Source organism: Lacerta agilis, chromosome 3 (assembly GCF_009819535.1).
Source record: "Lacerta agilis isolate rLacAgi1 chromosome 3, rLacAgi1.pri, whole genome shotgun sequence".
Lineage (NCBI taxonomy): Eukaryota > Metazoa > Chordata > Lepidosauria > Squamata > Lacertidae > Lacerta > Lacerta agilis.
The window spans coordinates 87,292,043-87,304,314 of record NC_046314.1 but is presented as its reverse complement, the minus strand read 5'-3'; the positions used below and the strand labels follow the sequence as shown (position 1 = coordinate 87,304,314).

Here is a 12,272-nt window from a genome sequence, read left to right as displayed (position 1 = left end):
CTCAGCTGTCCCCACCTGGTTGTCTTGTTACTTACAGGAGTTGGCACTGGCTATCAGCTTCTTCCTCCTTGGCCTCTGCATTGCCACGGTAGACCCCAGCAGGGAGGAGGGTGGGGGCAAGGCTAGAATGAGTTGGCTCTCCCCAACATTGTCTCTGGCGCCACCTACTGTTGGCTCCTCTACCTCCCCGCCCAATGGGCACCAGCCACCACTGCTTATGTGTGCATGCCTGGCTAGCAGCTTATTTCTTGCTTAGGGGTCCAAGGCTCTCGGACCGGCACTTGAGTTTGTGTGCATCTCGACAGGTTTGATCCGGTCCCGCATTCGAGGAGCAGATGTGGCACAGGCAGGCGTTCTGACCTTTCTAGACAGTCACTGTGAGGTGAACAAGGACTGGCTGCTGCCTCTTTTACAAAGGATCAAAGAGGTAAGTGTTCCCTGAGCAGCTCGGCGGGACTCGACCTTTGTCAGAAGTAGCAGTGGGCCTCGACTCTGTTTATGTGCAGCTTTTAGACCGAGGAGCCAATGGTGAGGGGGGGGGGAAAGCTATGGTGGGAGGTGGCTTTGAAATCCGAGCAATACAGTACTATATTTTTTATTTTTTAAGTATATCCCACTTCTGGGCCTCAAAGTGGTTTACAAAGCTTAAAACATGTGAAACGCCAAATTTAAAACATTGAAAAATAAATTGTTAACTGCATTTATGCTACAAGGGCCTCCTGAAACAAAGCCATGTTTAACCTGACAGCTGAAGCTTGGCAAGGATGGTGCCTGCCTTATTTCTAATGGGAAATTAGAAATAGTGTTGTGTTCACTTCGTTGAAGGCATGGCTCTGTGGTGACTTGAGTCTGGTCAATGGGAGACCACTAATAGCACTCCCCCAGATCTTAGCGATGGACCCAGGACATACGAGCTGAGGCGGTCCTTAAGGAAACCTGGGCCTCCATTGTCCAGGGCTTTGTACTCCAGTACAAAAACCCTGAACCTGGCCTAGCAGTGAATGGGAAGCCATCTTTTAACACTGGGATTGCGCCTTAGCAGTAGTCTGTTCCCATTACCAGCATTCTGCACTAGTTGAAGCTCCCAGGCCAGCCCTAAAGGCAGTCCCACACAGAGCATTTTGCAGTAATCCAGCCTTGAGGTAGAAATAAGCTCACCACTAGGATCATAGGAAGTTGCCTTAAACCAAGTCAGACTGTCCACCCACCTCTGCCCACCTATAGCTCGCTATTGGTCTCAGGCAAAGGAAATGCTACTCGACCCTTTTCTTTGGAGAGAACAAGGACCAAACCTGGGACCTTCTTCAGCCAGACGTGTCCTGCGCTACTGAGCTTAACATATGTCCCGAGTCCCGATTCCTGGACTGGTTTGTGGACTCAGATTCCAAAGCATCACAAGGGATCAAACAGCTGTACACTTAATCCAGGAAAAAAATAATCCAAAGCCAGCTATGTCAGGAAAAACAACAACCCCCATAGTTATTTTCTAAGACATTTTGGAATCTGCTCTGCAGATGTCCAATAACTTTTCCTCTTGTGGGTGTATTTCTGATGCCTTGGCAATAAATGTGCTCAGGTCCACTTCAAAATGATGACTGAGCAGAACCAATACCCTGTCCCAGTGATGCAATGAGTGATGTGTGTCAGATGATGCCCAGAAGTGAAGGCCCATACTGCAGAACAAGCAAAGAAGGGGCTGTCCCGGGTGTATGCAAATTCTGTCAGCAGAGCCCCAGGGCTCCTGTCAGGGTTGCTGAGTGGTACATAGGGAATAGGCAGGCATTGCTCCAGCCAAGTTTTTAATTAGGCCTATGTTCAATTCCCAGTAGTGAATGATTTAGGGGAGTGATGGCTCTTTGAATAGGGGCTGAATTTAATTTCATGCAAATTAAGCTTTAATAAATTGATTTAATGGGAATTAAATCCTGCTGGTTTTTTCACAGCAGACAATGGCATTCTCTTTCTGGTAAAGACGGGAACATGAGATTAAAGCTCCAATATTGTCCTTCTCGGAGAGATAAAGGCATTGCGGTTGTGTCCTCGTAGCCTCCTCATGTGGACAGGGAACCTCTCGGCATCTCTCTCTGACAATGTATCTTGCGGCTTCGGTGGGCTTCCTCTGCCTCTCTTGATTGGATAGTGCCATCTGTAAAATGGGAGCAATAAAGGTTGCTCTGAATAAGTGTACACAAGGAGCTGTGCTCAGAAATGACAGTGAAATGCTTGCTCAGTTTTACCAGTTAGCCATGGGCCATAGCACAAGGATGGGTAGCCGGTGGTCCTGATGTTGCAGAACTGATATTAAGCTCCCATCATCAGTGGCCATTGGATTGATGGGCGCTGGAGTTAAACAACACCAGGAAGGACACACGTTTCCCATCACTGCCATAGTAGCACATTGTGAAATGTTGCTTCCTTCACCCAAGTATATCCAAACCAATAAAAGCAGGCATTCAAAGACTACTGTATTTACGCAGATCTAATGCACCATCGAATCTAAGGCACACCTCAATTTTCAAAACCCTGCAGCCAAAAAAAAAAAAAAAAGTATTTGCTACGTCAGTGGTGTTTCTCAAGCTTGCAATCAAATCTAATGCGCATTCTAATTTTCACGACGATTTGGCCAGAAAAGTGTGTGTGACATTCGTGTAAATATGGCAAATACAGTAAATAAGTTATCATGAAAGGTATTTCATTTTTCAGGGTCTTCCACCCTTCAAAATACCTCCCATTTGTTGGTATCGATCTATCTATTACTTAGTATATCATGTTCTAGTATATGAAGCAAAACTATGTGTTTTTAAACATCACCCAGCAGTCCTGTGCAGACTAGTGACTTCTCCAGAGGCATCCAGGAAGCTGATCAGTGATTTAAACCCAGTACCATCCTTGCTCAAACATAACACTTGGTCCTCTTCTCCACAGGAGGAATGTTCATCCTATGGCATCTTGTGACAAGGCATTAATTATTTTGTCAGAACTGCTTTATGCGTCCACAGTTCTTATTTCCTGATGCTGAGCATGTTTTACTGGGGAGCAAATCCCACTGATGGCCTCTGAACTTTCTTCTGAGGGGTGTGTGTTTAGGAAATGGTGTGCAAGCGAAGTGGCTCTGCTTTGAACATGGCCCCTTTAATCTCCTTCGCTCCCCTTTTTGCACCCACCTGCTCACTCTCCCTCTTCCAAATCTCTCTATCAGAGTGGTTGACGGCGCCTTTCCCGCATCAGATGTTTGATGATTCTCAGCCAGCAGGATGGCAGCTCAAGCTGTATTTCCCTTGCAGCATTGGGGGAATGTAGCTCATGCTCAGAGCTGATGTGATGGATGAATGTGGATGCCATATGCAGCAGCGCCGTAGGAATTTCATTACATGGTTGCAGTGGCAGCAGCAGCAGCGGGGCCTGAATGAAGCGTAAAAGCAAAACGTCACCTCTGTTAACTTCTCTTATTTGTAATTTCTCTTTTCCTTTTCATTTCCCTCCCAATTTATTTTTTAAAAACAAAACCCACGCAATCAAAATTGAAGCCTGCATGAATGTTGGAAAGAGGGGCCAGCTCAGTGGTTTCTCATGTCACGGATTCCACACACGCACTCCCCCAAAAAGTGGTACAGGATTTGCGGGAAAATGAGTGCAGAAGTAAGTAATCTCAAGGTCCAGAGCACAGAACGCCTGACTCGTATAGGCAAAGAGAAAAGGAGTCTAAGGCAAACATGGAGCCTTTTAAAAAAAATCAGCCAGTCAGCGTGATGCGTGCTTGTGAAGTGAAAAAAAAAGGCCAGGCATGTGTGCCTCTCTTACAGCAGTTATATTGTTATGTGCTTTCCCAATTTCTCAGCAGTGAGAGACTCCAGAAGTTCCAAGCACTCTTCCCCAGGGTCCAGTTTCCTTGGAATGAAGGCCAGTGGAGACTTAAAGGATATAGGGTTTTATTTACACATACACAACCTGTGCATAGGATGGAGAGGCTCACAGCATTGCCACCTCTTGCTTCCTCGTTAGGTGTACAGGGGAGCCTCAAGTCCAGCACAGAGCAAACATGTCTCTGTGTCCCCAGCTTCCAGCATCAGCCCAGTTCACACACACAAATGGCACGCATGCCCAGCACTGCTGTTCTCCGTCCTAGGATGATGTGGCAGCCAGCCAGATTGGGGGTGCGGGGAGAGTGCCTGCTATTGCAACCTAGGTCATTTTATTTGAGATGCTGAGCGCTTAAGTGGCCATTATCTTACAAAGAAACTTGCATGGCCAGTTCAGTGGCCTCTTCGACTAGATTCCAACACTCACTAGATGCATAATCATAGCCTTGGCGCCCTCGAAACTCCTAACACTGTTATCAGGGCTGTTCTCAGTCCAAGGATGACGTGGCATCCAGACAGATGATAGGAATGGGGTGAATACCTGCCTCTCTTTCCTGAAGAGCACATCACTTAGTTAATAGCTTTTGCAACCCAGTTCATTTTATTTGAGATGCTGAGCGTTTAAGTAGCCATTATCTCACAAAGACACTCATCTGACTGGTTCAGTGGCTTCTTCTACTCAATTCTAAACCTCGCTAGATACAGAATCACATGCTTGGCCCCCTCAAAACTCGTAGCCCAATAGGTAAAGGGTAGGTCCAGTTGTGAATGACTCTGGGGTTGCGACACTCATCTCGCGTTACTGGCTGAGGGAGCCAGCGTACAGCTTCTGGGCCATGTGACCAGCATGACTAAGCCGCTTCTGGCTAACCAGAGCAGCACACAGAAACGCCATTTACCTTCCCGCTGGAGCGGTACCTATTTATCTACTTGCACTTTGACGTGCTTTCGAACTGCTAGGTGGGCAGGAGCTGGGACCGAGCAACTGGAGCTCACCCCGTCGTGGGGATTCGAACCGCCAGCCTTCTGATCGGCAAGCCCTAGGCTCTGTGGTTTAACCCACAGCGCCAACAGGGGGAGGAAAATGTCAGGCAAATTCTCATGGGTGGGCTGTGGTTTTCATTGTTACATTCCTTTACATTCCTTTCAAGGTGGCCAAGGAGTGTTTGTGAGTGGCCTTGCTGCCAATTTACAGATAATGGTCACCGGTAGATCTTGCCTTCTGTGGGTTCCCCAGCTGAGAATGAGGCATAAAAATGGAAGCCTCTTTCACTTTTGAGAATCTGGAGGGCTGCTTTTGACACAGTGCAGTATTCAGATTAATACTATTATTAATCATCCTAGGTCCCAGAGCAGGTTTCAACATAATATTCAGAAACAGTTTAAAACAACTGACAACCACAGAAATAAGGCGAGTCCTAAAAAATATACACCTCAGGGCAGGATTACAAGGTGTGTCTTCAGCATTCCCCAGAACCTGTATGATGAAGGTCCCAGGTGCATCTCTTAACACAGAGCTAAGGTGACTGTTCCATCAGCACAAGGATTGCTCTGTGTCCCTAACGCTGTTCTGGGCTTCCCCACCCCAAACCCTACAGAGCATATTTGGGAACAGTGTGGGAAACTTGGGGTAGGGGAGGAAGAGTATCCTATTGCACTAGCCCTAATCCTTGTGCTACTACAAGAGTTTAGTTGGATACTGCCCAAGGTTAGGGTTCCAGTGTGCCAGGACTTTATAAACTGCATGAACCATAGCAAGGCATTTTCAGCTTTCTTTTCCAACTTCTGCTCAATATTCCATGGCCTGATTAGTCCCAGTCCTGGACTAGGGTGTTGAGTTTGGGTGGGTTTCTGTTGTTTGTTTTTAAGGAGGGGGCCTCCCTTTCATTGTTTAGTAAAGATCTTTTTTTGTGTGTTGAAGCCAACTTTGGGATTTCCTTGAGCATGCTCATATTTCCCTTGCATTTCCTACTCTGACTCCAGTCTTCTTGGCATTCATCCCCCAAGTTTGCCATTAGAGGGAGTGTTTGGTGGCATCTGGCACTGATAGAGTCATTGAAAGTTTCCTTTAATTTAAGGTTACCAGATGCCCCCGTTTCCCGGGTTTACAAATCAGTCCCCTGACAAAATCCATCTATTTAGTAGGAAGTTGAAAAGTGTCCCTGGATTCATTGAAAAAAATATATCTGGTAACCTTACTTTAATTTCATTTCCAGTGTGCACTGGATGGGATAAACAGAGGGACCATCATGTGAGGAGATCAAGGGGCCATATGCCTTAGATGTACATTTGTAGCCTTTCAAAACTACTTTGTTCCACTTTGCCTTTTCCCCGGGTCATTGAGCTGAAGTAAAAGTTGATGGGACAGATGAACGGTTGCATGCATGTAAAATAGATGTTTCTTTTCTTTTCCTACGCCCACATTTCCCACCTTAAAGGTGGGGAAGTCTCACACCTGTGCTATCTTACTTCCGGGTGAAAATTACACCCCATCTTCTTTTCTTTTCTTTTCTTTTTTGGCCAGTGTCAAACAGTGTTTGTTCAACTGTATTAAATGTTAATGCTGCCACCTTCAGCCTGGTGCTGGAAAGGCGACTCATTTTTGCCTGCCACGCTCTTCTTCCTCCCATCCCAAAGATTAATGGTCTTCTCTTAATTTGTGGCTTGCAGGAAACAGTCCATTTCGGCTTAATAAACTTCTGCGCTTCAAAGAGATCGAGAACCCAGAATGCATCTGAATCAGCAACTGCCCCCCCCCCCTGCAACCTGCATGTCACTTTCCATTTTTCATTCAGCAAAACATCTGTTTAGCCAGATTTCTAACGCATGGCAAGCATCCAAGAAGCAAAGTGTACTCGTGTCTTTGTGTGTGTAAGCAAGGGAGGGAGGGTGTAATGGAATAGTAAATTAACGCTGGGCATCAAACCCCAAAGACACTTTAAAAGAAAAGTGTCTCTTGGGCAAAGTACACATGACAGATACATATTTCTCTGATGGATACGTGAGGTGACAGGGTCTCCTTGAGGTTTTGTTGATGCTTGTATTGCCAGGCTGCATCTGCATAGAGCTCTGCTGTTAGTGGAGCTGAATCCCGTATGGGAGAAGCTTGCAGTCTCCGTTCAGGACCTGGTAGAAGGGGGTCCTCTTCAGTGGAGTGCCAGTATTCATTCATTCATTTACTCATTCGTTGCATTTATATCCCACTTTTCCATCCAAGGAGGTCAAAGGGGCATGAATGATTATCCCCCTCCTCATCCCATTCTCACAACAACCCTGTGAGGTAGGTTAGACTGAGAGAGAGTGACTGGCCCAGTGGTCCAAGGTCAGCCAGTGAGCTTCTGGACCAAGTGGAGAATCGAGCCCTGGTCATCCATGCCCTACTCTAACCACTACAAAATGTGCTTTTGGTTTCTTTCCACATTTCACTTCAGTTTGCTCTTATAAAAAATAATAATAAGTTCCTCACAAAAGCTTGCCAGCCTTTTGAATGCACATACACACATTTTTGCATGCAGTTTTTCCTAATATACACATTTCCCCTAATACAATGCATTTATGCTATCTTCACTAATATTTATATTTTTAAGCACACTTTCCCCTAACATACACCTTTTTCAGATGGAGAACTGCACCACGACATTCAGAAACCTGTGAATTTTGCAGGATAGATTTGTTTGGGATTGCTAATAATAATAATAATAATAATAATAATAATAATAATAATAATAATTTATACCCCACCCATCTGGCTGAGTTTCCCCAGCCACTCTGGGCGGCTTCCAACAAAATATTAAAATACAATAATTAATCAAATACTAAAAGCTTCCCTAAACATATTGCTTGGGGAAGTGAGAATCATGATGAACTGAAACGACTTTCTCCCATGGCTGTGTCTCAGCTCTCCACTTCTACAGAGACCTTATTTTATGCAATTCAGCAGCAGCAATGGAAACACAGGAGAGCTCAGGAAAGGTGCCAATGTTATCCCCTTCCCCGGCATCTCTCTTGGCCTCTCTGCCATTAATAAAGGAGTCAGGAGCCACCATCCACCTGATGTATGGAAGGAGAGGCCTCATTCCCTCGTGACAGTTACTTCTGGTGCTGGAGGGGGGCAGCTAGGGGTGGATGTCAGGGCTGACGTCCTTCAGCCCAAGAGGGCTCAAAAGAACCACCCAGCAATGAATAGGTAATGGAGGCAGAAGCAGCACATTTGTTTGTGGAAATGAGTGGCTTTCACTAAATAAATTTGTGTCAGATGAGGGGGTGTCCATTATCTGTAACTGGGAGAGCACTACATAGCAGAAGTGTTAGCTTGCAGGGAAATTCCACTTTGTTTAGCGCAGGTACGGATTTGTGCCTCTGCAATGCTGTCTTGTTTTTACTTGGAGAGCTGATGTGTCTACCATTACCAATTTGTTTTAGCCAAATAACTTTCCCCTAAAATGTAATTACAAGGCCCAAGGCATTTTTACAGAAGGAATCAATCTTCATCACCTGAAAACAGGCTTTTGTTAATGTCATGGTAATGAGCCAATGGATGGCGATGTTCCACTATCCAACACACATACACACACACACACACACACACACACACACACACCACTCCTGTTTTTCCTGTTTGAAGAGAGAGGGAGGGGGGTGGAACATGAAGCTATATAGTTTTGCATGAATCCAGCTTGAAGGAAAGATCTTTCTTCATTACTTCCTCTTCTCTGCCATCAGCTATCTGAATATTGTTGCTCCAGCATTGGTGACTATTATCTGGGGCAATCACAAGCCTGTAAAGCTAGATAATACTTGAGCATTTGGGGCCCTCTTTGTTGGTAGATTAGAACCAGGTAATGTTGCAAGAGAGAATCAAGGAGATTAGTTGTGCCTCCCTTTCCTTCACAGCAGAACAACTTCTTGTGCACCTTTTCTCTGGAGGTGATCGCTGCTGCTCAGCCTGTGGCTTTGATATCCTGCAAGGAACCAACAGCAACTAATGTGCTAGAGGTTCTCTGCCAAGGAGAGAGGTTGGAGGGGATGGAAGTTCAAGCTTGGCGATGGCTGAAGTGGCAGTTGAATGGATTTTGGGAAATCTGAGGCTGGATCTGTATAGATTGGGAAGCCCTTATCTGTGTAGGAACATAAGGAGCTGCTTTACTCAAAGTCAGACTATTCGCTTGTCTAGCTCTGACTGGCAGCAACTCTCCATGGCATCAGTCAGGGAGTCTTGCCGATCCCTACCTGGGGTTGCCTAAGATTGAACCTGGGACCGTCTTCATGCAAAGAGGATGCACTGCCACTGAGCTACAGTCCTCCATATTCATAAATATATGTTATATATACTGGCCCATTCCATGAATATCATTAACATACCAGTGGTGCAGGGGAAGGGTTGTGACTGCATTGCATGGAAGAGGTCCAAGGATCAATCCCTGGCATCTCTTGGTGGGACTCTCTCTTCTGTATGAAGAAGAAGAAGAAGAGGAGGAGGAGGAGGAGGAGTTAGGATTTGATATCCTGCTTTATCACTGCCCAAAGGAGTCTCAAAGTGGCTAACATTCTCCTTTCCCTTCCTCCCCCACAACAAACACTCTGTGAGGTGAGTGGGGCTGAGAGACTTCAAAGAAGTGTGACTAGACCAAGGTCACCCAGCAGCTGCATGTGGAGGAGCGGAGACATTAACCCGGTTCACCAGATTACGAGTCCACCGCTCTCAACCACTACACCACACTGGCTCTGTATGTATGGATCAGGCTCTGTATATATGCAGGGGAGGAAGAATGAGAATATAGTGGTACCTTGGTTCTCAAACTTAATCCATTCCGGGAGTCCAGAACATCTGGGAGTCGGACGTTCGGCTTCCGAAAAACATTTGCAAACCAGAACAGTTACTTCTGGGTTTGTGGTGTTCAGGAACCGATTTGTTGGGGAGACAAGCCTTTCAAGTACCAAGGTTACCACTGCACCTTTGACTTCTCCATTGTATTGACAGAGAGGGCTGTTTTTAAATATATATATAAGTGATTCAGGAGAGTCGGTACCGTCTCTACACATCCAATAATTATTAGCCGAACACCAACTGGGAAGCTTTAACCTAAACAGCCCAGATCCCACAGTAAAAGTTGCCTGTAAACATTGCTATCAGCTCGAGCCAAGATTTGGAATAAAATATATATACTGTTCCTCTCTTCCTCTGTGCTTTTTATACAACACTGGTAGTAGAAGATATCTTTCACAGCCCATTTTGGATTTATTCCCTTCCTTACTTGATTATACTTTCTTCAGTTATCTTTTATTCCTGCTATAATGGGCTTGCTATAAAGACTCAACCTTATCTTCTAATATATGTTAAAATTATTCGAATTAATTGTCAGAGAATAAATATAGTTGTAGGAGAATAACTCCTGCTGTAGGGGAATTAATTTTAAGAGAATAACTTTTTAATGGTAATTAGAGTTATTTAAACTTTAAAAGATTGTGTGGGTTAGCTGTAGGTTAGTTTTATACTAGGGGTGGGGAGAGTTTATGAAGAAAACATAAAGCACTTCCAGCCTCAGGCTCAAGCCATTTGCTGCCTTCTTATGTGATCTATATAATCTTTGCATCTATTTTAGCCCCATGATTCTACCTCCACCACAGCAGAACCCATAAATTACAACAAAACGCTCAGAAAGTAGATATTACAGACATTCAAGATCGTTTCAGTCTTATTATTAAGCACAATATTTCAGTAGTTCCCAAACGTCCTCCCTCCAAGAACCACTTGAAAATCGCTGAGGACTTGCTAGCCAACCACTTAATGACTTTTTTCTATTTTAGCCATTTTAGTTCCATAGAATTCAAATTGTAAATGCAATAGGATAGAATAAAAAAGTAATAGACGGAGGTGCTGGGCATGATCCAGCAACATCCCCTTCGCTTCCTGCTGCCTCCCCCCATCCCCCGCCGCGTTCGGCAGGAGTTGGGGGGAGGCAGCGGAGATGTTGCTGGATCGTGCCCAGCACCTTTCGGCGAACGGAGGTACTGGCACGATCCAGCAACATCGCCGCTGCCTCTCCCCACCTCCCGTCGGAGGATGGGGGGAGGCCGCAGGAGCGAAGCCTTCGCTCCATAAGGCGCACAGGGATTTCCCCTTCCTTTTTAGGAGGGAAAAGGTGCGTCTTATGGAGTGTAAAATACGGTAAATTAAATGCCTTCCTCTTTGCTCTTGCTGTGCTTTAATCCCAAGTGAGTATCAGAATAGAGTGGTGAGACTCTAGGTTAACCTAGATTCTAGGTTAAAGCCCAATCATCCCATAATACTGGTGGTAGTAGTAGAAGGTAAAGGTGAAGACCTCTTTCTAACATCCTGGAGAGCAATTGTCAGCCAGAATACCTGATGCTAAACTAAATGGACCAGTCGGTAGTATAAGGCAGCTTCCTATTTTCCTTTCAGTTTGAACTGTTTAATTGAGTCATTCCAGGGCTCAAACCTTCTTGGAAATTAGGTTTTTGTCTCTCTTCATCAAGCCATGTGCCAGACCCAAATTTAGGGGCCACCGTTGGCTACCGGATTTGTGCACCGCAGCATAATTAAGAGAATTTTCACACCCAGCTCCTTTTTGCAAGAGCTGATTTCCAACAATGTTCGGTCAGATGCTCCTTGCTGCATACCTGTGGAAAGAGATTTGGTCCCATAGGGAGAAAAGCTTGAAGCTTAGAGCTATAATTGGAGTCTGGGCTATTTAAAAAACACACACAAAAAAACAAAGAAAGAAATAGAAAGGAAAAGGCCATTCAGAGCTGACAAAATTTTGCTGTACCACCACCCTGATAGATATTTGGGCCCACCTCTTCCATCCATGGGTGGTGCTGTGGGTTAAACCACAGAGCCTAGGACTTGCCAATCAGAAGGTCGGTGGTTCGAATCCCCGTGACAGGGTGAGCTCCCATTGCTTGGTCCCAGCTCCTGCCAACCTAGCAGTTTGAAAGCACGTCCAAGTCCCAGTAGATAAAGGTACCGCTCTGGCGGGAAGGTAAATGGTATTTCCATGTGCTGCTCTGGTTCGCCAGAAGTGGCTTAGACATGCTGGCCACATGACCTGGAAGCTGTACGCCAGCTCCCTCGGCCAATAAAGCGAGATGAGCGCCACAAACCCAGAGTCATCCGCGACTGGACCTAATGGTCAGGGGTCCCTTTACCCTTTACCTTTACCTTCCACCCATGACTATATATTAATTGAGCAATAAGAACCAAATATTGTACGTGATCATGCTGTGTTTTTAGCTGCTGAGTTTTAGATAGGGTTTTGTGGTGTGGGGAGGTTGCCCAACTTCTTTGCTTTGTGGTTTATTTATTGTTTTAATGTGCTTTTAAAGGAGAAAAGAAAAGAAAAATGTATTTTTTTGTTTTGTTTTATGGTGTACGTTAGCCACACAGTTGCT

General features: G+C 45.3%; 1 protein-coding gene across 1 annotated transcript in view; it reads left to right on the top strand.

Moving 5' to 3' along the window:
* GALNT14 (polypeptide N-acetylgalactosaminyltransferase 14) overlaps positions 1–12,272 on the top strand; it is a 230,414-nt gene that overhangs the window by 192,143 nt on the left and 25,999 nt on the right. The window contains 1 exon segment of the mRNA XM_033144635.1: positions 306–427. Within this exon segment, the coding sequence (XP_033000526.1) occupies positions 306–427 (122 nt within the window).